Raw genomic sequence first — 24,629 nt, 5'->3', positions numbered from 1 at the left:
AAGTGAAGTGTAATGTCCTTGCTCATCGTGAAGATCCTGCTGTATAAGCAGGCCATGAAAAACAGGCAGAAGAATACAGAGGGGATCACTATTGTCGTTTTTAACTCAACTGGACTATGTCCAGCTGAGTTTTTGTCGACACCCAGTGTCCGTCGTCGTCTGTCTGTCTGTCTGTAAACAATTCGACGTCTACGCTCTAAAAGTCACAAATATTGATTAAATTTGATGAAACTTGTTATGCAGCATCTTTAAGACATAAACTAGTTTGGGATTGCATTTGGGCGTTGCACGCCCAAAAATGGTCGCGGCAGGGTGGCCATATTGAAAATCAATTTTTGTCAATCTGGTACTTCCTAATATAGCTGGAAGGCTGAAACTTGGTGTGGAGACAGTATGTAACAAAACTCAACACATATAATAAATTCAAGTCTGAAATCTGAGAAAAGTAATTGTAGTCTTACTTGTCATGCCTCACTTAAAACTCAATTTTTTCTAATTTCCTGTACATGAGATACCTTCAACGTTACTGCACCTCTTTAGCACATATAAACTATATAGTTTGTGGTTCTATTATATTATGCATATTCTAACCATATTGATATAGACCAGTTGAGTTCATGTTCCCTGGAACCTCTAGTTTCTTTTTGCGAAAATCCTGATTCCAATATATTTTTTGATCTGGTTTATTATTCGTCTCCCCCAATACAATACGCCTACAGGATAACGGGAGGCTGATTGCTGTTCCATGGGGTTTATTTATACAATTAGTACCCCAATTGTTAATGGTACCCTCAGAGTTTCCTCAACCGCTGATGAGTCGTAAACTACCATTTTGGATTCTTTTTCTGCCAATTTTCGAGCTGTATCTCGGAGCCGGCTGGGACTTTCGGAATTAACATTTTCATCAATAATGGGAATACAACATTCGTGGGGTAGACTAATTATTTTGACATTGACCTAATTTTAAGGTCATGACCCAATTATAGACATTTTAACATTTTCACCATAACTGGACTAATGTTTTTCTGATCAGAACAAAATTGCCCTCTCTTGATCACCTAGAGCAAGGCGCATTTACACGATCTACATCATACCCTTCCTCCAGGAGGTCAAGGCTCAATGGTGGTCTGAAAAGAATAACAGTTTTTTTTTTAAATTGTCGATCAATTTTGCCAATGCGAAATCTCCAAGACCGTTGGGCCTTCCAAGATATTGTTGTATCATAATGGTGTACCTGCAGTTCTGCTGTGCACCTGATATTTGATTTGTGTCCCTGACTTACTTTTTTGGGATTGTGACCTAATTAACAACAAACACCTTTTTGAACATGAGTTGAAGAATTTTCCTCCAAATTTCATGATGTGTTTTTTGGATAGATTGTAGATGGGGACATATTTTCTTAATTTACATTCTATCCCTAAATGTTGAAGGTCAAGGTCATATGGTGGTCAGAAAAAAATATGGCCATCATTGGATCGTGGGTGCTGGTGCTACTCACACTTTATGATCGCTTTGTCATCACAGATATCTAGTTTTGGTTATTTCCTGCAGGTTGGGCCTACACAACTCCACAGGTTCTTCTGGCTTTGTGTTGTGTGAAGTTGTTTTTTGGACCCCTGAGATCAAAATATAAAGCTGGTAGCATCGGACCGTGAGCCTTTCCTTGTACAGTTTGATTGTTGAATTTAGACATTTTCTCCTGACATCTGCCTGCTTGTTTGTTCGTTCTTTATAATTGATACTTGGAGCCAATGAAGTGTTAAATGTAGTTAAGGTCTGAACAAGCTAATTATATGGGGAATAATTTCTCCCATTCTGCTTACGTTTTGTTTGTCTGTCTGTTTCTAATGACCCCCATCATTAATTCATGTTTACATATTAAAACTATAACAACACTCAGTCGAACGCATAGCTCTGCGAGGCTGAGCAATTTGTTTTGTATCCCACTGATAGGCCGGATCTGTATCCGGAACTCCAAGATGTAATCGGCTTGTTCTTGTCATCTACCCAGCTCATCCACCAAGTTTTGTCCGAATCCGTCCACAACTTTTTGGAGATATCGTGCTATATGTTGTTTTTTGACCCATCTCTCAATGGTGAAGAATCACTTAAAAATTAAGAAAGTCTCCTATCCGGATCTGGATCTTCACTAAAATCTAGTAGTTTCATCCTTGTCAAATAACCATCCTCTCCACCAAATTTCGTCCGAATTCGTCTACAACCTTTTGAAATACACTGTTCACAGACAGACTCAGACAGACAGGGGTGAAAACATAACCTCCGCCCACCTTCGGTAGCCGCGGTAATAACGTAGAAATAATTTGTGGAAGAACCATTTGGCAAACACTGGGTGGTTACAAGCCCGTTGCTTTGATGGGATGATGACCACAAGGTCATAATGAGAACTTTTTCATAACTTTTGTACATCGGCAGAACCACTTGTTTTCTTATCCTTTCTGAACTGCCAACCATTTTGAGACATCTGTTCAGAGCTTGATTCGGCATTCAATAACAACCTGTGTAAACAAATACCAATTTCTGAGAATGAAAAGATTGAAATATAGTTGTGTTTATGGATGAAGAACTGCTGTGATATTCTCCAATCCTGAGAAGTATTATGTAAGCAATTCGAAAGAGTTTGCATCACATTCACTCGGGGTGATGGAGTACTGTCATATTTGAAGTAGTGTGACTGTTCAAGTTTGAAATGAATTTGCTTTCAAAATGTCTAGCATACAAAGGCATGTTGATAATATTCAGCCAAGCAACAATCAGATAATTTTTTTAAGGAGATATTTCAACCATACAGCTGCAAATCATAGGCCTTTTCAGTCAATGACGAAGTCATTTCTGTGTATTTATAAATTGTTTCCCTGGAAGTGATCTCAGTCTGGCCCTCAATGTTGAGTAATTCCATGTATGCAGCATATAGTCTGGAAACATCAATACCACATGCTGTTGAGCTCGTGTTCAATGACCTTGATTGCAAATCCTGCAGCCATATGTCATCCTGCCCCACTCCTAGTGCATATATATATACAGTCACGTGAAAAAGTAAGTACACCCCATGTAAAGTTTTGACTTTTTCAACATATTTCAACATACAGCTATTTGATCTTCATTTCAACAATATTGATAGATAAAGGTGGTATAATATAACAAATATCATGAAACATTTACATTTTGTAGTCCATTGTACAATTTAAATAAACAAAAATGCAAATTTCGCATGTGGAAAAAGTAAGTACACCCCGACATTTATCATGACTTCAAATACCTAAAATTAGAATCAGGTGCACCGGCTCAGGTGCAAATGATTAGAACATCGTTAGAGAGGATCTTGGAGGAACCTGTCTTATTTAAACCTCAGACATTTAGTTTGGTTTGCTCTTTGTTGTTGAAGTGTGCGGCGTCACCATGCCTAGATCAAAAGAGCTCTCTGAGGCCTTCAGAAAGGAGGTTATAGATGCCTACGAGTCTGGGAAGGGATTTAAAAAGATCTCCAAACAATTTGAAATCAATCATTCGACTGTCCGGAAGATCATCTGCAAGTGGAGAAGATTCAAAACAACTGCCAACTTGTTCAGGCCAGGCCGCCCCAGCAAGTTCAGCCCGAGAGCAGACCACAAGATGCCGACAGAAGTCTCTAAGAACCCCAGAATGTCATCATGGGACCTACAGGTAGCTCTTGCCAATGTTGATGTCAAAGTGCATGAGTCTACCATTAGAAAGAGGCTGCACAAATTTGATCTACATGGGAGGTGTGCCAGGAGGAAACCTTTGCTGTCCAGAAAGAACATGAGGGCAAGACTAAAGTTTGCCAATGAACACCTTAGCAAAGACCAGCACTTCTGGAACAATGTGCTCTGGACACATGAGTCAAAGGTAGAGCTATTTGGCCACAGTACCAGAAGACATGTTTGGCGAAAATCAGAGAGCATTTGACCACAAGAACCTGATACCAACTGTAAAGCATGGTGATGGAAATATTATGGTTTGAGGCAGCTTTGCTGCATCAGGGCCTGGGCAGCTTACCATCACATAATCTACTATGAATTCTTCATTGTACCAGAGGGTGCTTGAGGATAATGTGAGGCCATCTGTCGGAAGGTGGACCTTGCAACATGACAATGACCCTAAACATACCAGTAAATCCACCAAGGAATGGCTGAAAAGAAAGAAATGGAGGGTTCTTGAATGGCCAAGTCAAAGCCCGGATCGAAATCCCATCGAGATGTTGTGGGGGGATTTGAAACGAGCTGTGCATGTAAGAAACCCCTCAAACATCGCACAGCTGAAAGAATTCTGCATGGAGGAGTGGGCAAAAATTTCTCCCAGTCGATGTCAGAGACTGGTAGACAGTCATAAGAAACGCCTACTTGAGGTTGTTTCTGCCAAAGGGGGCAATACCACCTATTAGAGCCAAGGTGTACTTACCTTTTCCACATGCGAAATTTGCATTTATGTTTATTTAAATTATACAATGGACTACAAAATGTAAATGTTTCATGATATTTGTTATATTATATCACCTTTATCTATCAATATTGTTGAAATGAAGATCAAATAGCTGTATGTTGAAATATGTTGAAAAAGTCAAAACTTTACATGGGGTGTACTTACTTTTTCACGTGACTGTATATACGTCCTAGCTTGGTAAAGCAGTAAAGCACAGTTTGCATCCCAAAACTGCCAAATCTGTGAGCAGTAATGTCTGTTTGCCACATGAGATGAGAACATTACCTCTGCTTTACTGCCTCACCAACCATGAGGTGAGTTTGCAGTCGGATGTAATAATGAACCAAAATACAGTGAAACCTTGACTTACGAGTGCACCAACTTATGAGTTTTCCGAGATACGAGCCGTCGCTCGGTCGATTTTTTGCTTTGTGATGCGAGCCGAGATCTGAGTTACGAGCGAGCGAGCTTGGATATAAAACACGTAATCGTCGAAAAACATGAGCGAGGTGTGCGTGTTGTCGACTTGGCGAGGCAGTACGATCGTAGTACTTCTACGATATGTACGATTTTGAAGCAGAAGGAGTCGATAAAGGCTATAACGCCAGCCAAGGGCGTTAAGATTATTTCAAAGCTCCGGACCTCTGTCCATGAAGAGATGGAGAAGTTGTTGTTTGTGTGGTTGACGGCGAAGCAGCTCGCAGGAGATACCGTGACCGAGAGCATCATCTGTGAGAAGGCACGAGACATTTACGGGGATTTGGTGCAGCAGACGGCGGGAACATCAACGGACGAGACATCGGAAGAGTCATTCAAAGCCAGTCGGGGATGGTTTGATAATTTTAAGAAGAGGACCGGCATGCACTCCGTCAGGCATGGTGAGGCAGCAAGCTTGGATGTGAAGGCAGCTGAAGATTTTATTATAACTTTTGCCGAACTGATAGAAGCCGAAGGATACATCCCCCAGCAAATCTTCAACTGTGACGAGACAGGGCTCTTCTGGAAAAAGATGCCGAGGAGGACGTATATAACGGCAGAGGAGAAGAGCATGCCAGGCCACAACTTGTTCAGAGTGCCGGCGATAGCTCGCCTTCTCTTTGTGGAAGACACGGTGAGATCCTTAGCATCCAACAACTAATGGGACGCAAACGGGGCGCCCAGTTTAGCGGTACACACATTGATGAATCACCCTGCCTGTGAAACACCGACATGACAGGTTATAGCTGGGTCGGGATTCAAACCCAGGCTGGACAGTTTAGTGTCAAGTGTGCGTACCTCCAGTCCAGGCCATCCTGCCAACTTGTATGCTGCATACAGGTGAAATATAAAGCGCGAGATATTTATATATATATATTTCAAAAAAAATTGGTGTGGTTTTTGGGGGGCTGGAACGGATTAATAGCATTTCAATTCATTTTAATGGGGAAATTTAATTTGAGAAACGAGCAAATTGAGTTACGAGCTCGGTCACAGAACGAATTAAACTCGAAAGTCAAGGTTTCACTGTATGGTCCTTCCGATCCGATAAATGCATTATAGCATTTATATGCCATGAGCTCATGTGTACAGCTTCACTTCCTGTCCGGATAGCTTCAGAAGCACATATTTGAGTCTATTGTGGTGGGTTATTTGAAATAAATAAAAAACCATCGTGGTGGGTTTTTCCAATCAGCTTCTAAACCCAGGTTCTTTTTGGTTCAATTGCTTGGCCCATCTTGTTTGATAGACGATCGGTTGTAGCGACAGGTGCTCAATAGAATTTTCTTCTGGATGCCGAAAACCAAAGCAAAAACTGTTTGGGCTTGTCTGGCAGACGACGCATTGTCTTTCACAGGCCATCACTAAATTGGGAGATCGTGAGGGTGGCACATTTGACCACATAACCAGGCCGGTGGTCCACTGTTACATGGGTTCGTCAGGATTGGGTTCAGGACGCTCGTCCGAATCAGGCAAACATAACAATACAGTATATATTCTTCGATCGCCTGCCATCCGAATGTGACTGCCTTTTCTGTTGACCACTAAAGTTGTGACAATCGGTTATTCTCATACTTATTCCACACAGACCCTATATTTTATGAAGCCAATTTTGTTTCTCAGAACTCATGATGTAATTGAAGTTTTTATGAACTGTTTTGGAATTTATTTATTTTTTAAATATAACGTTTATAGTCTGTTCTCTATACTACAAGCGAGATGTTTGTCTGTGTGTGTCTGTGTGCCACCATTTTTTTCAGACATGGCCAAACGGATTAATCAGTGAGTGCCGGGGAGTGGTTTAGGTGCCGGGGAGTAAAATTTTTTTTTAATTTTTGGTTTAAAACGTTGAACTATAAAAAAAAATCACTCTATAGTGCCTGAGCCCTTGTAGCTATGTGAAAAGTAATATATGATCCCCAACCCCATTCCCTTAGTGGGTGTAGGGAAGTGCTTTAGGCCCCCCACAAAAAAATAGAAAAAAAAATTGATTTCTTCAAAATGCCAACGTCAACTCCGAGGGTCTTTCACTCACTCACCGCAGGCAGGTAGGTGGTCTTTCTGTCTTCTACCGACTCCTCTCCGGCCTTGCTCCCCCAGCTCTCTCTGTGCTCTGTCCCCCCCCAATATTCCTTCAGGTCGCACAAGATCTGCCTGCAACCCTCTTATGGTTAAACTGCCAAAATCTAGGCTCTCTGCTCACCTTCACTCTTTCATTCACCTTTTCTCCCACCTCTGGAACAAACTCCCCCACTCCCTTCAATCCCACTCCTCCCTCCAGGTCTTTAAAGCAGGTGTTCACCACCATCTCTTATCTTCCCCCATCCAAAACCTTGATCTTTTCTACCCCCGGTAATTCACCCCAGAGTCCTTGCAGTGTTCATATGTTTTATACCTCTCCCACCTCCCCCCAAGTCCTCCCGATGACCCTGCTCTCAAATGTTGTGTTTGTGTCCTTCCCCCTCTCTCCCCATCTTGTCTGCCGCTCCCCTTGTTTTTTGTGTTTTGTGTGTCGGTTTGACTTTTTGTGTGATTGATGTTAGCTCTTTCACGAGCCTCGATCTTGTATACAAAAAAAACAAAAAAACAACAAAAAAAACAGCACCGGCCAATGTGAGGTACTCCTGCCAGTTAGGGTAAAAAAACGCTCTCACAAAAAATGTTTTCCATGAAGTATCTTAGACGTCGATGAAATAGGGAAGAACAATCGTCTGTTTGCGCTAATTTTAATATTCGTATTTCTGGGAAACATGGAAACATGACGTCATCAATAACCAACACCGAAGACAGCTGCCAATAGTATCAACTAGGTTTGTGAGTGGGGAATTTGGTCGCTAAAGAGGTATTTTGTGTGGCAACATGAACCGAGGAACCTTAACATGTAAGTATGGAGTGGAGGCCTCAGATGTTTGAGGTCCACACAGTTAGGGACAGGGAAGAAGAGCTGCTAGTGGGGTGCAGGAATGTGTAAAGGAGCAGGGAGAGGGTGTGGAGCAGGGAGAGGAAACTGGGAAGGTGCAGGGAGAGGGGAGAAGCTCGGGATGGTACGGGTGGGGAGGGGACGGGGATAAACTGGGAGGGTACGCGACAGGCAGTAAGCTGAGAGAAGGTGAGATAATAGAGAATCAAAGAGGGTGGAGGGTGTTGTCATTGAAGAGTCTTCCACTTGATGTTCAAGATATTTTCAGAAATGTCACCGAGTCATGCTTCAAGAGAAACTCCTTCCAGGGGGTGAAATTAATGCGGTTGCAGGTTGACTATAATAATCCCTTGAATTGTTGATCGTTTCTTGTCATCGATCGTCTGGCTTTATAATTGGCGATCACAATGTTGCTCGCACTGGTGGCCCGAGTAAATGCACACTGAGAGCCGGAGCCACAGCTACTGTTTGTTTGTAAGGTCACTCGGTTACGCTCAAAAATCAATTATTTATCTGTATTTAGGCCGATTTAGGCCGATTAGCGGCTAGGGTGCCAGCTTAGGATCCTGGGTTCGAATCCCGGTCGATCGCTGAATTAACGCCAGGGGGGGTTGACTCAGCCTGTCATCCTTCCGAGATCGGCTAATTTGAGTACCAGTTCACTGGTAATTCCCTGCTTGTCGTAAAAGGCGACAAAAAGGGTTGGCGGCAGGAAGGGCATCCGGCCGTAAAACATTGCTTCAAAAAGGGGACCGAAAAACAACAACCACGGTCCCCAAAAAAGGCCAACCCCCGCTTGCGGGGAAAAAATGGCCTCTAAAGGTGTTTTTTTATTTAGGCCGACTGACTTTTAAATGCTCTTTTGTGATTACACGATATCGATGACATGTCACACGACATTCCTGTTGCAGATTACGATGTGTAATTATGAAAATTATATTCGCAAATTTATATGTGTGCACACAATGTGAACTCTGATAGGAACTCATATCGTAAAGGCAATGTCATGATAGGGAAAATTTGTGTTCAAGTTTCATGACGTTGGAGGAGCGTTGGGTTTATGATGGCTGGTTCATGCAAAAGTGTTAGAGCATAGCACACAATGTTCAGATGCTCAAGGTCTTGCCCCTGGCTTGTGCCCATGCCAATCCTTTGCTCCAATGCCTCTATCTGCTACAATCCATCTGCTGTGCTATGCTCATCCACTGTGTGGAGGCTATGTGGAAGTGCATGTACACTTTACAGTATCAGTAAATGCCACACTTGTATGTTTGTTCTTAAATGAGACCAGCACATCGTGTGTGTGTGTGTGTGTGTGTGTGTGTGTGTGTGTGTGTGTGTGTGTGTGTGTGTGTGTGTGTGTGTGTGTGTGTGTTTAAGGTAAGATGTGCACGATTTAATGATATTATCATATTATCGAGTGTGTAAGGAAAGTTATAAATATATGATAACACATTAAATCCTATTGTGAGTAAAGTTGGAATAAGTGATGTTGCATTGATGGGTTGACTGACTGCCTGGACGCAACTGAGGTTGTGGAGCTACTGATGTACCATCAATTGATGTGGATCCATGATCGAGGTTGTGGATCTGCCGTTTGGAGAGGTCCTGGGCTGAAAGGAGCGAAACCTCGAGGAAGAACGGTGCCCGGCTGTTGATCCGTGCAGTCGGGAAACTAGTCAGTTGCTTACAGGTTAAGGTTCTTGCTTTAGGTAGAGAAATTATGTTTTGAGGTTTGCAATTTAAATAAAGTTGAATATGGGATGCTGTGAAATTAACATCATTTACAGCAATCCTTTAAATTATTTAAGTTTAGGAAGAACCGATACTGTACAATTAAGTGTGTGTGTGTGTGTGTGTGTGTGTGTGTGTGTGTGTGTGTGTGTGTGTGTGTGTGTGTGTGTGTGTGTGTGTGTGTGTGTGTGTGTGTGTGTGTGTGTGTGTGTGTGTGTGTGTGTGTGTGTTTCTCGCTGGTTTTCGTTGGTTGTTATCTCCATTTGCGGGTGTCAGGAGATGGAATAGAGTCCTCCCAGGACCCAAAGTATCCACCTCCTCTTCGGGAAGGGATCACAGTTCATGGACCAAGCTGTTCAACTTTTTCAGAGTTTTGTTTCAAGGGCTCTTTTCAGGATCGTCACCGGACCCCGGATTGCCTCCAATTGTAGTTCATTTGTGGTAGTATTCCTGGGGATCATCTATCTATAATTCCAGTAATCTCTGTCTGTCTGTCTGTACGTCTGTACGTTTGTCTGTGACCGCTGTTTCTCGACAACCACGGGTCCGATATACTTTTAACTTGCCAGGTATATTGCTGGGGACCCGAGGATGTGCCTTTTCAAGGTTTCATATTAATCGGACAATTACTTACCGAGCTATGTCCAAAAAACGATTCAACCAATCAGAGAGCAGCGAACGATCGCGTGTGCCGAACGTGGCGGGCACACTCTGCCTCGGATGGCACATTTGAGAGCGTATTCATTTATTTCACGTTTGCAAACTATGTTGGCGTTAAACTATGTTTTACAACTAATAAAAACGAATTTGCGATTCATTCGCTTTCCTGCGCGTTTGTGCACGCGATGGCGATTTCTTTACCAAACTCCGGAAGCCGTTCGCTTTGGACCAAACCATTGCATGTAAATAGAGGGGGGGGATTGTCACCACTCGCAAGCCGTTCGCTTTGGACCAAACCATTTCATGTAAATAGAGGGGGGGGATATAATTTTAGATATAGATATAGTACGGGCATGCCCTAGTTTTTAAAATCTCAGTGAGGTTCTTCTTCATCATTCCTGTTGCTCCAATTATAAGCACTGGTACAATTTCGATGCTCTTCAGCTTCCAAGATCTCTTGACCTCATTTTTGAGATCCTGGTATTTTGTCATTTTTTTGATTTCTGTGTTGTTTTGGCCAAAATCTCTGGGTACTGATATCTCAATCATCAATGCTTTATTTTCCTTTTTGTTCCTGAATGTCCGGACGCAATGCTTCGTTTTCTATGTTCACGCTTGATGGAATCATCAGGTTGTACGTGAGCATGATGTCCTCATTTTCAGTGATTGCTCTTGGTTTGTGTTTCCATGAGTTTTCTGCTACTGGGATGTTAAAATTTTTGCAGATATGCCAATGAATCACTTTGTATACTTTGTTGTGCTGTTGTGTGTAAAGTTGTTCTGATCGTTTTTTGCATCCCGACAGCAGGTGACGTATTTTCTGTTTCTTTCTTGCCGAATCTACACTTGTCCGTCTGGCTCAGTCCCACCATCTTTTTAAATCCATTGGTGTAGTGTCCTTGATCTTGGGCATTTATTATGATTTGTTCACCATCCCAGTTGAGCTGACCTTTTCTTCGCCATTCCAATGTGCCTTCTTTGTCTAACCCCACTCTGTCCAATTCCTTTTTGTATTTTCCTGCCCTTTTGTCATTCTCCCAGTTGTTGGTGTATATTTCTTCATATTTATTTTTATACATTAATTTTGTCTTTTTAGCAATTGTTGGGGCTGTATTTGTTGCTGTTTCATTTTCCTGTGTGGCATCTTCTATTTGCACCTGTTTTTGGAAATTATTTTAAGGTGAGAGGGATACTTTTTCAAGTTTGTTGTGGTCATGTTTGTTTACAAATTGCATCCGTTAGTTTGTTGAGCATTTCCCATACTCAGGGAGTGCTCCACTCGTCACTCTGTGCACCTGGTTGACTCATAAGGCCGCTCCCTCCCTCTCGTTTCAGTAGGTACATTCTCGGGATGCATTGGTTTTTGTAAAACATTTTCTGGATGACGAGGAGTTTTCTTGTTTTGATGTCTAACTTGTTGATTTCTGATTGGAGCCAGTTTATTATTCCGCAGCTATATTGGAACACTGGTATTGCAAGCTGGTTTATGGTTTTGATTTTGTTTCTTGGGGAGAGGTATGTATTCAGAATCAGCTTCGTTATACGTATGTATTCTTTGGCGATTGTTTTGCATATTTGTTTGTGACATATTTGGTGGCCCTCTTCTACTACGAGGTATTTGTATGATGCTTTGTTTTCTAACTGCTGTATTGTTGTTTCAAGGTAAATTTTTATGTTGTCTGTTTTTGTTGGTGTACCTTGTATAAATGTGCACTTAGCGCACTTGTCTCGTCCAAATCCCATTTAAATGTCCTCAGAAAACCGTTTTTCTAGTTTTATTTGTTCTGTCAAATTTTCGTCATTTGGTGCGAAGAGCTTTAAATCATCCATGTATAGTAGATGTGTCACATTTCCTATTTCTTTAGATGTTCGTATATTGGTTGTTAGGGTGTATGCTATGCGTATCCTTGTTCATTGATGAGGTTACTTAGTGGGTCCAGCACCAGACCAAACAGAAGGGGGGAAAGACTGTCTCCTGGAAGATTCCACTCCATATCCTCACATCTGGTATTTCGATATTTTTGTCTGAAACAAAACTGGAATGCTTTCGTGTGTGTGTGTGTGTGTGTGTGTGTGTGTGTGTGTGTGTGTGTGTGTGTGTGTGTGTGTGTGTGTGTGTGTGTGTGTGTGTGTGTGTGTGTGCGCGCAATCTGTCTCACAAATGGGTGATGTGAGACCACTAGAGGCGTTCCAAACACACGGAGATTCTGCTGTGCGGTGTGCTTGGGATTTATTAATTTGGCTGCGTGCACACGTTCTGAGGAATTTGATTACCACTGGAGGATGATTCCATGACTCAAAATACACATACATACACTTTAAAAGTGACAGGCTTAATAAATAATGGGGTATGTTTGGGCCACAGTCAGGAGAACGAGAATTTAAATGTTAGAGAAACCTGGTCGGTGCACTTAACCGAGACAGCAATGGATTAAATGGCTATTCTTGGTCTATTCGTACACCATACAAACAGGAAAGTTGACAGAACTGTGTGGTCTAGGTGTGTGTGGTCTTCACTGTGGTGAACTTCGGGAGGCACAACGCACGCAAATCCCACGGACTGGACAGAGACGCCAATGGCGATTTGCAGCAGGCTCGCCCTTCCATACCTTTTCTCCTTGCAGACCCTTCTCCACCGGTTTGGCATGTCTCGTCTGACTTGCCTGACATCTCTCTCCATATGCTGCATCTCTCCACCATGGCATCACCCCGAGTCTCTTGTGCATGTGCTTAACATGTTACCCTCTTTCCTCAGTTTGCTCAAGGTATTATACATAGTTCCATCTGCTGGAATGCTTTGGTATTTCAACATAGCCATGTGATTTGCTCTAAGTGCAGTCTTGGATGCTATATCCATGATGGCATTTATATTTCCATTTGGAATTTATTGGCACAATCAGCTCTATCACCTCTGTCGCTTGACTCCACCCACCATAGCACGAGATGAAATGATATGGCTGCCATCTTGGTTTTCTGGTGGCCTAACACATTAGGCCTGTCGGCCTCTGCTGATTATATACAGCCCGGGTTTGTTGCGTCAGATTCCCATTGGCTTTGTTTGGGTCGAGTATTATTCACGATGAGAACCCTGAAAAATCGAATATGTTGAATAATTTTAAGGTTTAATCATTTCAGAGCACACAGTATGTCAGAATACAAGGTAATCTAGCGTTATGTTCCGTAATCGCATTGCGTTACGTTACGTACATTTTGAACGGTCCCATGTTGGGCTTGAGCAATCCGTGACCGTGAGATGAATCGGTTCGTTCTGTTATAACGTGAGAAGGGTGAAGTGGATGAGAGGTGTCGAGTTAATTTTTAATAGCGGTGGTCCGGTCTGGAGAGGACGCTGGCGTTACTTGTTCGCCGCTTCTCCGACTGGGCCATTGTACATAGTTTGCTTTTCTGGTGGTCGTGGCGGATTTTTGACCGTTGGGTCTGCCCTCTGCTCGGTCCCGGCTCTGCTCCTGGCTTCGCCTGCCCGGCTCCTCCACTGTTTCCTCAGGCCCGCTCCCGTTGTTTGCGGCGGTGGCTGTTTGCCGCTGTGGTCTTGATTAGCGGCTGCAGTCGTTTGCCGCTGCGTTTGCCGCTTTGCCTCCTCGACCTTGGCCTCGTACTCGTCCCTTCGCTCCTGCCTGGCATGGCTCTGAGGTACTCCGCCGCAAGGCTTCTTCTGCTCAATACCCGCTCCACCCCATCATGCATCTCTGCCATCAAATCAAATGGACTCCTCCGACGACCCAGGTACATTCACCGTGGCTCCGGTCGTAAGTTTGTTTATTTGCAATCAGGTCACTCCATCCCCGTCCTCTGGTCGGCTCAGCGCACTCTCACTCTTCGTCCCAGCGCACCTGGTCACAGCAACGCACACGATCGCACCTCCTGCCTACGAACCCTGGCTAAATCACCTGAATTCATCCCTGCTGTTCAAAACAACATCAAGCTCACCCTGTTCAACACCCGGTCCCTCAACAACAAATGCCTCATCCTGAACGAATACATCCTGGATAACAAACTGGACTTTCTCTGTCTCACCGAAACCTGGCAACAACCTCTGGACTACTACACACTTAACCTCACCACACCCAATGGATATTCCTACGTCAATAAACCACGCTCGGAGGGCCGAGGTGGTGGAATTGCCGTTATCCACCGTCAAGACATCAAGACCAACCTCATCTCCATCTCATCTGCTCCATCATTTGAACACCTGGCTTTAAAACTCTCTGGTCGCACGCAGTCAGTCATGGCTGTCGTCTACCGCCCTCCCAAACCACACCCATCATTCCTGTCTGACTTCTCCTACTTTCTGACCCAGCTATGTTCCCTCTCCCCCTCAATCCTCCTCCTTGGTGATTTCAATATCCACATGGACTCCACTGCCTCCACAATAATCACTGACTTCACTGATTTACTCACCTGCTTTAACCTCACTCAACATGTCGACTTTCCTACCCATATCCGTGGTCACATTTTGGATCTTGTCTGCTCCACTGGATTAAATTTGCACCATCTCTATGGCTCCGACCTCACCCTCTCTGACCACTTAGCCATCACTCTGACCATCAACATCCCCGCCCCAACACCAAGGCATTATCGCACAATCAACTTCCGTAAGCTAAACGCTCTTTCACCTACCTCATTCTCATCCACCCTCTCTGAAAAAATGTCCACTTCTCCCTTCATTGACCTCCACACCCCTTCCGACCTCACTGACTACTACAACCACACTCTCTCCTCCTGCCTTGACCAGCTTGCGCCTGTAAAAACCAAAACAGTTTCTTTCACCCATTCTGCTCCCTGGTTTACCCCTGAACTCCACCTGATGAAAACTCGTGCTCGCCAACTTGAAAGACTCCGCAATAAAACGGGTCTCACAGTTCACTCCCAAGCCTACAAGGACCACCTACAACACTACAAAGATGCCCTCTCCCGCGCCCGCTCTGCCTACTACTCTCAAATTATCCACTCTGGCTCCGGAAACCCAAAAGCACTCTTCTCGACAATAAACAAACTCCTCCGCCCCCTGAACACCACCACCCAGTCATTCACAGTAGACAACTGCATCTCCTTCCTCTCTTTCTTCCAACGCAAAATTGACAACATCTACAACAGCTTGACCACCGCCGCACCCGCTCCCCCTCCAACCACCTGCCCCCCCTTGTCCTGCCATCCACTGTCTCGGTTCTCCCCAATCTCCCCTACTGACCTCTCTGAACTCCTCATAGGAATGAAAACTGCCACCTGCACTCTTGACCCCATCCCCTCCAGCTTTGTCAAAGCCTCCCTCCCTGCTCTCTCTCCACTTATCATTGCAACAATAAACTCCTCCCTGTCTACAGGCATCGTCCCACCTTCCCTCAAAATTGCTGCTGTTACCCCCATTCTAAAAAAAAAAAAACCTGGTCTAAACCCTGACACCCTAAACAACTTCAGACCCATCTCCAACCTACCCTTTCTGTCAAAAGTTTTGGAACGCGCTGTAGCCACTCAACTCAAACATCATCTCTCTGCCAATAACCTGTATGAAACATTCCAATCTGGATTCCGGTCCAACCACAGTACTGAAACTGCTCTCCTCAAAATCACCAACGACCTTCTCCTCTCCTCTGACGCTGGCAACCTCAACATTCTCGTCCTCCTCGACCTCAGCGCTGCCTTTGACACCATCGATCACACTATCCTCCTCACCCGACTTGAATCCACCTTTAACGTTACCGGCACTGCCCTCTCTTGGATTAAATCATACCTCTCTGACAGATGCCAGTTCATCTCCATCAATAACTGCAAATCCCCCACTGCTCCCCTCCCCCAAGGTGTCCCCCAAGGTTCAGTTCTTGGCCCCCTCCTCTTCATCCTTTACCTGTCCCCGCTCGGTCACTTAATCCACCGTCATGGTCTCCAATTCCACTGCTTCGCCGATGACATCCAGCTTTTCATCTCCACCAAGTCCGTCTCCACCGACACCCACTCTATCCTGACAAACTGCATCACTGAAATAAAATCCTGGCTTCAAATCAACTTCCTCAAGCTTAACTGTGATAAATCTGAAATAATCATCATTGGCCCAAAAACGCTCACAAAATCCACCCATAACTTTGCCCTCAACATCGACGGTATCCCAGTATCCACCTCCCCTCACATCCGGAATCTTGGCGTCATCTTTGACCAAACCCTTTCCTTCGACAAATACACTAAACAGATCACAAAGTCAGCCTTCTTTCACCTGAAAAACATTGCCCGTCTCCGCTCATCCCTCTCCTCCACGGCTGCAGAAACCCTCATCCACGCCTTCATCACCTCCCGTCTGGACTACTGCAATAGCCTCCTCTATGGTTCACCCTCAAAAATCACCAATAAACTCCAATACATTCAGAACTCCGCTGCCCGTCTACTCACCCATTCCCGGACCCGTGACCACATCACCCCCGTCCTTTACAAGCTTCACTGGCTCCCCATCCCCCAGAGAATCCAGTACAAAATCCTCCTCTTGACATACAAAGCCCTCCATAACCTGGCCCCATCCTACCTGGCTGACCTCCTCTCCAGACACACTCCCACCCGCAACCTCCGCTCTGCTGGTACCAACCTCCTGACCCCCTCCATCCGGACCAAATTCAGATCCTGGGGGGACAGGGCCTTCTCCATCGCTGCTCCCACCCTCTGGAACTCACTACCTCACACCATCAGAGACTCCTCACTCACCACATTCAAAACATCACTAAAGACCCACCTGTTCAACACTGCATTCAACATTCAACCCACAGCATTTAACCCCTGACTATCTCTTCTCCTTCTCCCTCCTTTTGCTTTAAATATTTCCCTATTGATTCTTGTCTTTTTGCAATTGTTGTTTTCATGTATTGTTATGCATTATGTTTGCCACTCTGTCAAAGCGCCTTTGGGCTTCTGGAAAAGCGCTATACAAAATAAATGAATTATTATTATTATTATTATTAAATGTTTGATTCCCAATCACGCCGTTCATCTTTCAAGAGTGCTTTAAACAGGTGTTTCCCAATCAGCCTATTACCAGATTTTGGCGCAGGTTGAGACCACGGTGCGATCATTCGTGTTTTTTTTAATAGAGTGATATCTGATTGTTTTGCTGTGTTCGGTGATTTTTGGAGGAAATACTATCGGCTTATATTCTTCATCCATTAGTAGTGTCCAGTCATTAGCTCTCTGCGGGATGTTTATTGCTTTAATTTTTAATCATCTATGGCTTTATTTTTTTTTTTTGGTGGCTATCCTGTCAGCTGTGGTAATTGGAATTGTATGGATGTTGTCTGCAGTGTTATGATTTGCTACATTTGGTTTGCTGCTTCTATGAATGGTGTTAAACCGATAGCAATTACTCCCAGGGTTTGGTCATGCTGCAAATTATATCTTCCACTTTGGAGTGAGTAGTTGCAACCATTGAGGACATGGAATAGTGTGCAGTTGCCATAGTGACATTGCTGGCAATATCCCAGATTGGTCTTTTCCCATAATCTCACGTTGGCTGGAGAAGACAGTTGATCATGAATGGAGTTGATGTGATTTGATGGTACTTTCATGGCAGAGTCACATTTAAGCCACTGTCCTTGTCTCACATTTCAAAAGAGGTACACAAGGACCCACCTCATCAACATCCTTCACCCAGCTAGTGATAAAACTTCTATGCTCTTGCGGTTTTATATCTTTTGTCAACTTCTGGGTCTGCTTGTACCTTAAACTTGCTCTATTGGTCTGGCATCTACGCATCTCATTTATAATTAGGTGGTATTCCTTTTGTTCTAGCTCTCTGACTCCAATCCACCTTTATTGTTCTGGTGTTTTTTTTTTGTTTTTGTTTTTCCAAGTTATTCCACCTGCCTGTAGAGAACTTGTTTGTTTCCCTCTCTCGTATGCTTAATGAGATGGTATTTTGTGGCATGCATACATTTTACAGAGGTAGTAAGTTTCTTCAGTTGTAGTCCTTATTGTCACGTCACAAGGTCTGTGAATGCGGAGCTCTGAGCTGGAGGTCCATTGTCTCCGCAAACGGCCGAAACAATGTTAGAAGTTACTGCGTTCTTTTTAATCATTACTTACGAAACCCCAAGGATCGTTCAATTGAAAGTTGAACTTGGCAGTTGTTCGCACCTGCGGAGGTAGAATATGGGAAGATGTTTCTTTACAATTAAAATGGTTTTATTAGTCCCCTACCAGTGTACACCAGAGGGGACTATAGGTTTGCACTCCGTCCCTCCGTCTGTCTGTCTGTCCGTCTGTCAGTCCGTCACGCAAAATAACTTTTCATTCAAAAAAATTTCCGAACAAAAAAGTCAGCGAGCATGACGACATGCGTCACATGGTTTCAGACTTATGACGTTTTTAAGCATGAACCTTTAAAACCGAGCTCCTCCCTCATTTGTGATCCAATCGAGGGGAAACTTCACAGATCTGTTCAGCATGTCGGTCTACTAAAATGTCCTTTTGGAATTTGCGATAGGTCACGTGGTTTGGCAGATATCGTTAAACGAAAATATTTTTTAAAATGGATATCTCTTGAATCGCTAGTACCTCAGACCGTGAGTTGGTGATTATATAATTCACACAGTGCAATATGTGCAGGCCGCCCCACAGAGCGACCTTGCGGGCTTATCAACGAGGCGAGGCGTGACACACATGTCTCAGCATACCTCAGATCAAGTTTGAAAACCAGCATCAACCGTGCATAAATTTGCATATTCGATCATTTTTGACAAAGTTATGGCACTTTGAACTTTGGTAGGGGACATGTATTGCAGTGCAATACTCAGAATGCTTGTTATTAATAGAATACGGAGATCAGGATGGACTAGACGGTATGAATGAATAAACGGAACAAGCAAAGTGGTTGACGGACACAAACAGGTGAAAGGAACACACAACCCTGTGTACCATGAAAATTAATAACCCGCTATAGCCCCGAAATACCGGACTTGAACAACAAAGGGAGCAGGCGAGGACTTGAAGCAGGCACGAGCTGTTGGTGCTGTACCACAATGGCACGGTCGTGCAGGAAGGTATAGCACAGACCAAAGTGCGGTTCAGGATGGAAATGAGAAGAGATCGCAATGAGGATACCCCGTGCTGCCCTATCTCTCCAGAAGTCTTTCCCGTGGGGGCGACAAAGCAGAGAGAGAGAGAGAGAGAGAGAGAGAGAGAGAGAGAGAGAGAGAAAGAGAGTGCACATGCGTGCGTAACAGTTTTGTCATCCATTGGGGCTGGCCATGCCTGGTCCCTATTAGCCACTCCACATGACGTTGTGATCGAGAGGAGCAGAGCTCGCCCACGGTGCCCTTATCCCATGGTCATTTGCGAGTCCTTAGCCAAATTGCCACGTCTGCTCATGGCACTTTCAGAGTGGCCATGATGTCTTGTGAACTGCATTCATAGCACTGCTCTGGTGTCTTTCTTTGGTTGCAAGTTCTCCACCTGTCCTTGCCTGTTACAGGAGGTTTTACACAATGCAACCTTGCCATACTTTGTTTTAAGGTTTACACGAATTGCCTCCTCAGTGCACGTTTTACATTACTACTTACCTTTGACCATTTCCTGATACAGACGTAAATCTAAGCTACTCAATTCACACGGTCAATACTGCTCTTATTACATTCTAGGTATGGACCATTAACCCTCTCCCCTTTACCAATTAACAATACCTTTTCCTGCTTCTGTGCAGTGCACTGTTGGTGGTATTTCTGCTTATCCCTGCCCTTATTTTTCCAGAAATTTTGTCCATGCTGTTCCAAGACTGTCAGTGCAGGTGATTGGGAAGTTGTAGATTGTGAATTCCCTAGTCATTTAGGGTATAATTTCATGTTTGATGTTTGTGGACCCATATCTTCATGATTCCATTTAAAAGGCTTTCTTCTGTCGTGCTTTGCATATCTGTGAGCTTGTTCTTAACGGATTGTCTGATGGTGTTATCCTGAGGTCCTTGAAGATTAGTTTGCCTAGGAGGCTTACTGGCTGACTGTTAACGAATGCATTCTCTTTACCTTCAATGTTCAGTTTCCCATATCAAACCTCATTGCTTTTGTTGTCATTCAATAACTTAGCTATCCATTATGTCTGATAATATTACTCCTAGCTTTGGTTTTGTGTACTCCTGATAATTTAAACAGTTTATTCGGCCCACGTGCCCGAAGGATTTTTTTTTTTTAGTATACAGCATCGAGGCTCGTGAAAGAGCTAACATTTATCGCACAAAAAAAAATCAGACAGACACACAAAACATATAATAAGGGTAGCGGTAGACAAGATGGGGAGAGAAGGGAAAGCACAAACACAACATTTGAGAGCAGGGACATCGGGAGATCTGTGACAGGGAGAGGGCTTGGGGGGAGGATGCATGGGAAGGGGGAGGGGGGGGGGGTGGTGGGAGAAGTATAAAACACAAGGACACTGCAAGGACTTCCAGGAAAGAAGTTGGTATTTCAAAAAAGTGGATCTGGGGTGAAATTAGCGGGGGTAGAAAAGATCAAGGTTTTGGATGGGGGAAGATAAGAGATGGTGGTGAACAGCTGTTTTAAAGACCTGGAGGAAGGAGTGGGATTGAACAGAGTGAGGGGTTTGTTCCAGAGGCGGGAGAAAAGAGGAGTGAAGGTGAGCAGAGAGTCTTGATTTTGGCAGTTTAACCATAAGAGGGTTGCAGGCAGATCTTGTGCGACCTGTAGGAATATTTGGGGGACAGAGCCCAGAGAGAGCTGGGAGAGCAAGCCCGGAGAGGAGTCGGTAGAAGACAGAAAGACCAACAACCTGCCTGAAGTGAGTAAGTGAAAGGCCCTCGGAGTTAGCTTCATCGTGGGATGCAACACATGGCCGAATTTTCAATGCAGTCTTAAACCACGCCGATCATAAAAAAGAGATTTAACAACTTCACCTAATCAGGAATACTCAAATAAAGCACTGGAAATCTAGCTGGCAGATAGACATGCTCACCTTGTGGAGTAATTGTTTCATAAATAAACTAGAATGCACGCGGTAGAGCACATACCTCCGCCAGACTGAACAATTTGTTTTGTATTCCACTGATAGGCCGGATCTGGATTCGGACCTGAACCAAAATTGAAACGGCTTATTATTGTCTCCTAACCAACTCATCCACCGCGGTTTTGTCATAATCTGTCCACAACTTTTTGAAATATGCTTTCCATGGATATCGTCTTTGGCCCGAACACTCAATGGTGAAGAATCACTTTTAAAAATTCTAGTATCTCGATTCAGATCTTCACCCAAAATCTAATCATTTAGTCCTCGTCACATAGCCCACCTCCACCAAATTTCGTCTGAATCCATCGACAACTTTTTGAGATATTCTGTTCACAGACAGACAGACGGGTGAAAACATAACCTCCACCCATTTTTGTTTGCGGCGGCAAGGACAAATGGGACGAGACAACGAAAACATAACGGATCCTCTGAATAATTGGAACAGATTGCCTAATTCAGATAAATTGTAAATATTAACGACCTCTTATAGATAATATGTAGTTCTGTGATTTTGTATTGATATACGTCCTTAATTCATTATCAAAAATTTTATGGCACATTTTGGCAATTTTGGTGGCTATTTAAAAAGAAATTGGAAAAGAAAGAAATTTGGGTCTCACTATCTGCCATGATCTTTCCTGGGAAAACCACATTTCAAATCTGGCCTCCAAAGCCAGTCGCCGACTGGGCATCCTCCGTCGTGCGAAGTCCTTCCTTGGCACACCTGAGCTCCTCACCACATACAAGGCTTTCATCCGCAGCTCAATGAAATGCTCTCCCCTCTGGGCTGGTGCTCCTGCCTCACACCTAGCTCGTCTTCACGCTGTTGAAACCAAAGCGTTCAGAATCATTGGAATCTCCCGCGATGAAGCTACCTCTGAGGGCCTTTCACTCACTCACCACAGGCAGGTTGGTGGTCTTTCCGTCTTCTACCGACTCCTCTCTGGCCTTGCCCCCCCCCCCACCCCCCCAGCTTTCTCTGGGCTCTGTCCCCCAAATATTCCTACAGGTCGCACAAGATCTGCCTGCAACCCTCTTATGGTTAAACTGCCAAAATCAACTCTCTGCTCACCTTCACTCCTTCATTCCTCTTTTCTCCCACCTCTGGAACAAACTCCCTCACTCTCTTCAATCCCACTCCACCCTCCATGTCTTTAAAACAGCTGTTCACCACAATCTCTTATCTTCCCCCATCCAAAACCTTGATCTTTTCTACCCCTGCTAATTTCACCCCAAATCCACTTTTTTGAAATACCAACTTCTGTCCTGGAAGTCCTTGGTGTCCTTGTGTTTTGTACATCTCCAACCCCCCCCCCCCCCCCCGCTTCCCATGCCTCCTCCCCCCAAGCCCTCTCTCTCCCTGCTCTCAAATGTTGTGTTTGTGTGCTTCCCCTTCTCTCCCCATCTTGTCTTCCGCTCCCTCTTTTTATATATTTTGTTTGTTTGTTTGTTTGATTTGTTTGTGTGATAAATGTTAGCTCTTTCACGAGCCTCGATTCTGTATCCCAAAAAAAAAAAAAAAAATGGCTGCCATGTTGAATTTCGAGTTGGCTAATGGCCTGGATTTAAAGTGTATCTATATAAGAACATCACTGCCATGTTTCATGCTTGTATCACAATGTCGAGTGGTGTTTTGTGTTAGCCTAGCTACGTATACAATTTGGGATTTGATTCTTCAAAATGCAATATTGATTTTTTTCCATTTGAAAAAGGTTTTTTTTTGACTTTTTGATAAATCCTTGACGATTTGTTTTTTAAAAATTGGGGGGAGAGCGCAGGTGTTGTTAAACAGGCTATCTGGCTCATGGGGGTGCTATTAATATAAAGAGCAGTTGGATAAATAATAATAGCAGACGACTTCAGACATGCACCTGATGCACTCTGGATGCAAGTGTCATGGTTTCTTCTGACTTCACTTTTCTCTGTAATGTTAGCAAGGCGATTAATGAGTGCCAACCTATAGCGTTTGTCTGTGATCTCCCTCCTAAATCCTGCTGAGCCTCAAGTGAGAAAGCAGCATGGAAACAAGTGTTCCGTATGACTCAGCCAGGGTAAGCATTGAACCGCTGACCTCCCAGACTCAGAGCGGACACGCGAACCATCGTCACCGAGCCTGGTTTCATTGGAAGCAAAGTATTTATTGTCAGGCAGGCAGCTGTTGATCATCACTGCAATACTTTGTGAATTAAAGTGACAAGATTATTATTATTATTACCACATTTCATCGAGAAAATTATCAAATTAAAATAAAATGTTTGTTTTGGCATGCATGATAGTACAATTTGGGATTTGATTCTTCAAAATGCAATATTGATTTTTTCCATTTGAAAAAGGTTTAAAAAAAAACTTTTTTGATAAATCCTTGACGATTTGTTTTTTAAAAATTGGGGGGAGAGGTCAGGTGTTAAACAGGCTATCTGGCTTGCCTGAGGTGAGTAAGTGAAAAACTCGCTCTCTCTGCTTTCTATTTAATATTAAAGATGTTAGGTTTAGAACATTATTGTAGAACATTATTCTGAACCAATAACCTTTCTCATAAAACTTTTATCGTGCTGCGCAACAAAAGATCTTGACATACGAGTTGGATCCATGTTTGAAACTCAGTTTCTGTTCTATCTTTGCCTTTATTTATTAATTTTTCCTTTTCTCTTCATTGATACATGTCTCCACGCTGTCTGCTTCATTCCCTTCTTTTCATGTTTTACATCTTTCACAAAGCAGCCCTTTCTGTTGCACGGCTCTGCCAGCATGCACTGGGTGGCCAGTCGTTTGTCCTCCATCAGACTATTGCATCACTTTTTCTTTTACGTAGATTCCTCCGTGCTCGTATCCATGCATACCATGATCTTTTCGCTACATCTGCCCTTTTTTATTTCCCAGCCTCGGCGACATTGGAGGACATCCAGATCCGGCCACACACGCTCTTTGTTCACTCGTACAAGTCGCCAACATTCTGCGATCATTGTGGAGAAATGCTCTGGGGCTTGGTTCGGCAAGGTCTCAAATGTGAAGGTCAGTTTGCCGTTTGTCAGGGTGTCCAATGCCTACCATCCAAGTGAAACATGCTGGATATTGTGATTCCCCGATCTTGGAAGCAGAAACTGATGGTTGGATTGTTGAGGGTCTGTGTTAAGATTCATGTGAAGCAGTTTTGTTGCTTTTCAGTCGAGCATGCTATGTTGTAATCAATCAGAGCTTTCCTGCTATTGTCCTTGTAACATGATAGTGATGAGTGTTCTGTGATTTCGGGTCTATTGAGTTTATTTCCCAGATACAGATTAGTTTTTGGCTCGAGAAAAAGTGGCTATTCATCTATCTATAATTCCAGTAATCTCTGTGTGTGTGTCTGTGTGTCTGTGACCGCTGTTTCTCGACA

The 24,629-nt window shown here is 43.8% G+C and overlaps 2 protein-coding genes across 2 annotated transcripts in view; both read left to right on the top strand.

The window, feature by feature from the left end:
* Positions 1–24,629, top strand: part of LOC144892422 (serine/threonine-protein kinase D3-like) — an 86,252-nt gene that overhangs the window by 54,664 nt on the left and 6,959 nt on the right. The window contains exon 3 of the mRNA XM_078779065.1: positions 24,134–24,265. Within this exon, the coding sequence (XP_078635191.1) occupies positions 24,134–24,265 (132 nt within the window). The remainder of the gene's footprint in view (positions 1–24,133; positions 24,266–24,629) is intronic.
* Positions 13,846–24,629, top strand: part of LOC137426749 (CB1 cannabinoid receptor-interacting protein 1) — a 295,939-nt gene continuing 285,155 nt past the window's right edge. The window contains exon 1 of the mRNA XM_078779066.1: positions 13,846–13,993. Coding sequence (XP_078635192.1) covers positions 13,890–13,993 — 104 coding nt within the window. The 5' untranslated portion in view covers positions 13,846–13,889. The remainder of the gene's footprint in view (positions 13,994–24,629) is intronic.

The sequence above is a fragment of the Myxine glutinosa genome, chromosome 5, assembly GCF_964187855.1.
Source record: "Myxine glutinosa chromosome 5, kmMyxGlut1.1, whole genome shotgun sequence".
NCBI classification, from domain to species: domain Eukaryota; kingdom Metazoa; phylum Chordata; class Myxini; order Myxiniformes; family Myxinidae; genus Myxine; species Myxine glutinosa.
The sequence above is the reverse complement of the archived record's forward strand: the minus strand, read 5'-3'. Positions and strand labels throughout refer to the sequence as shown.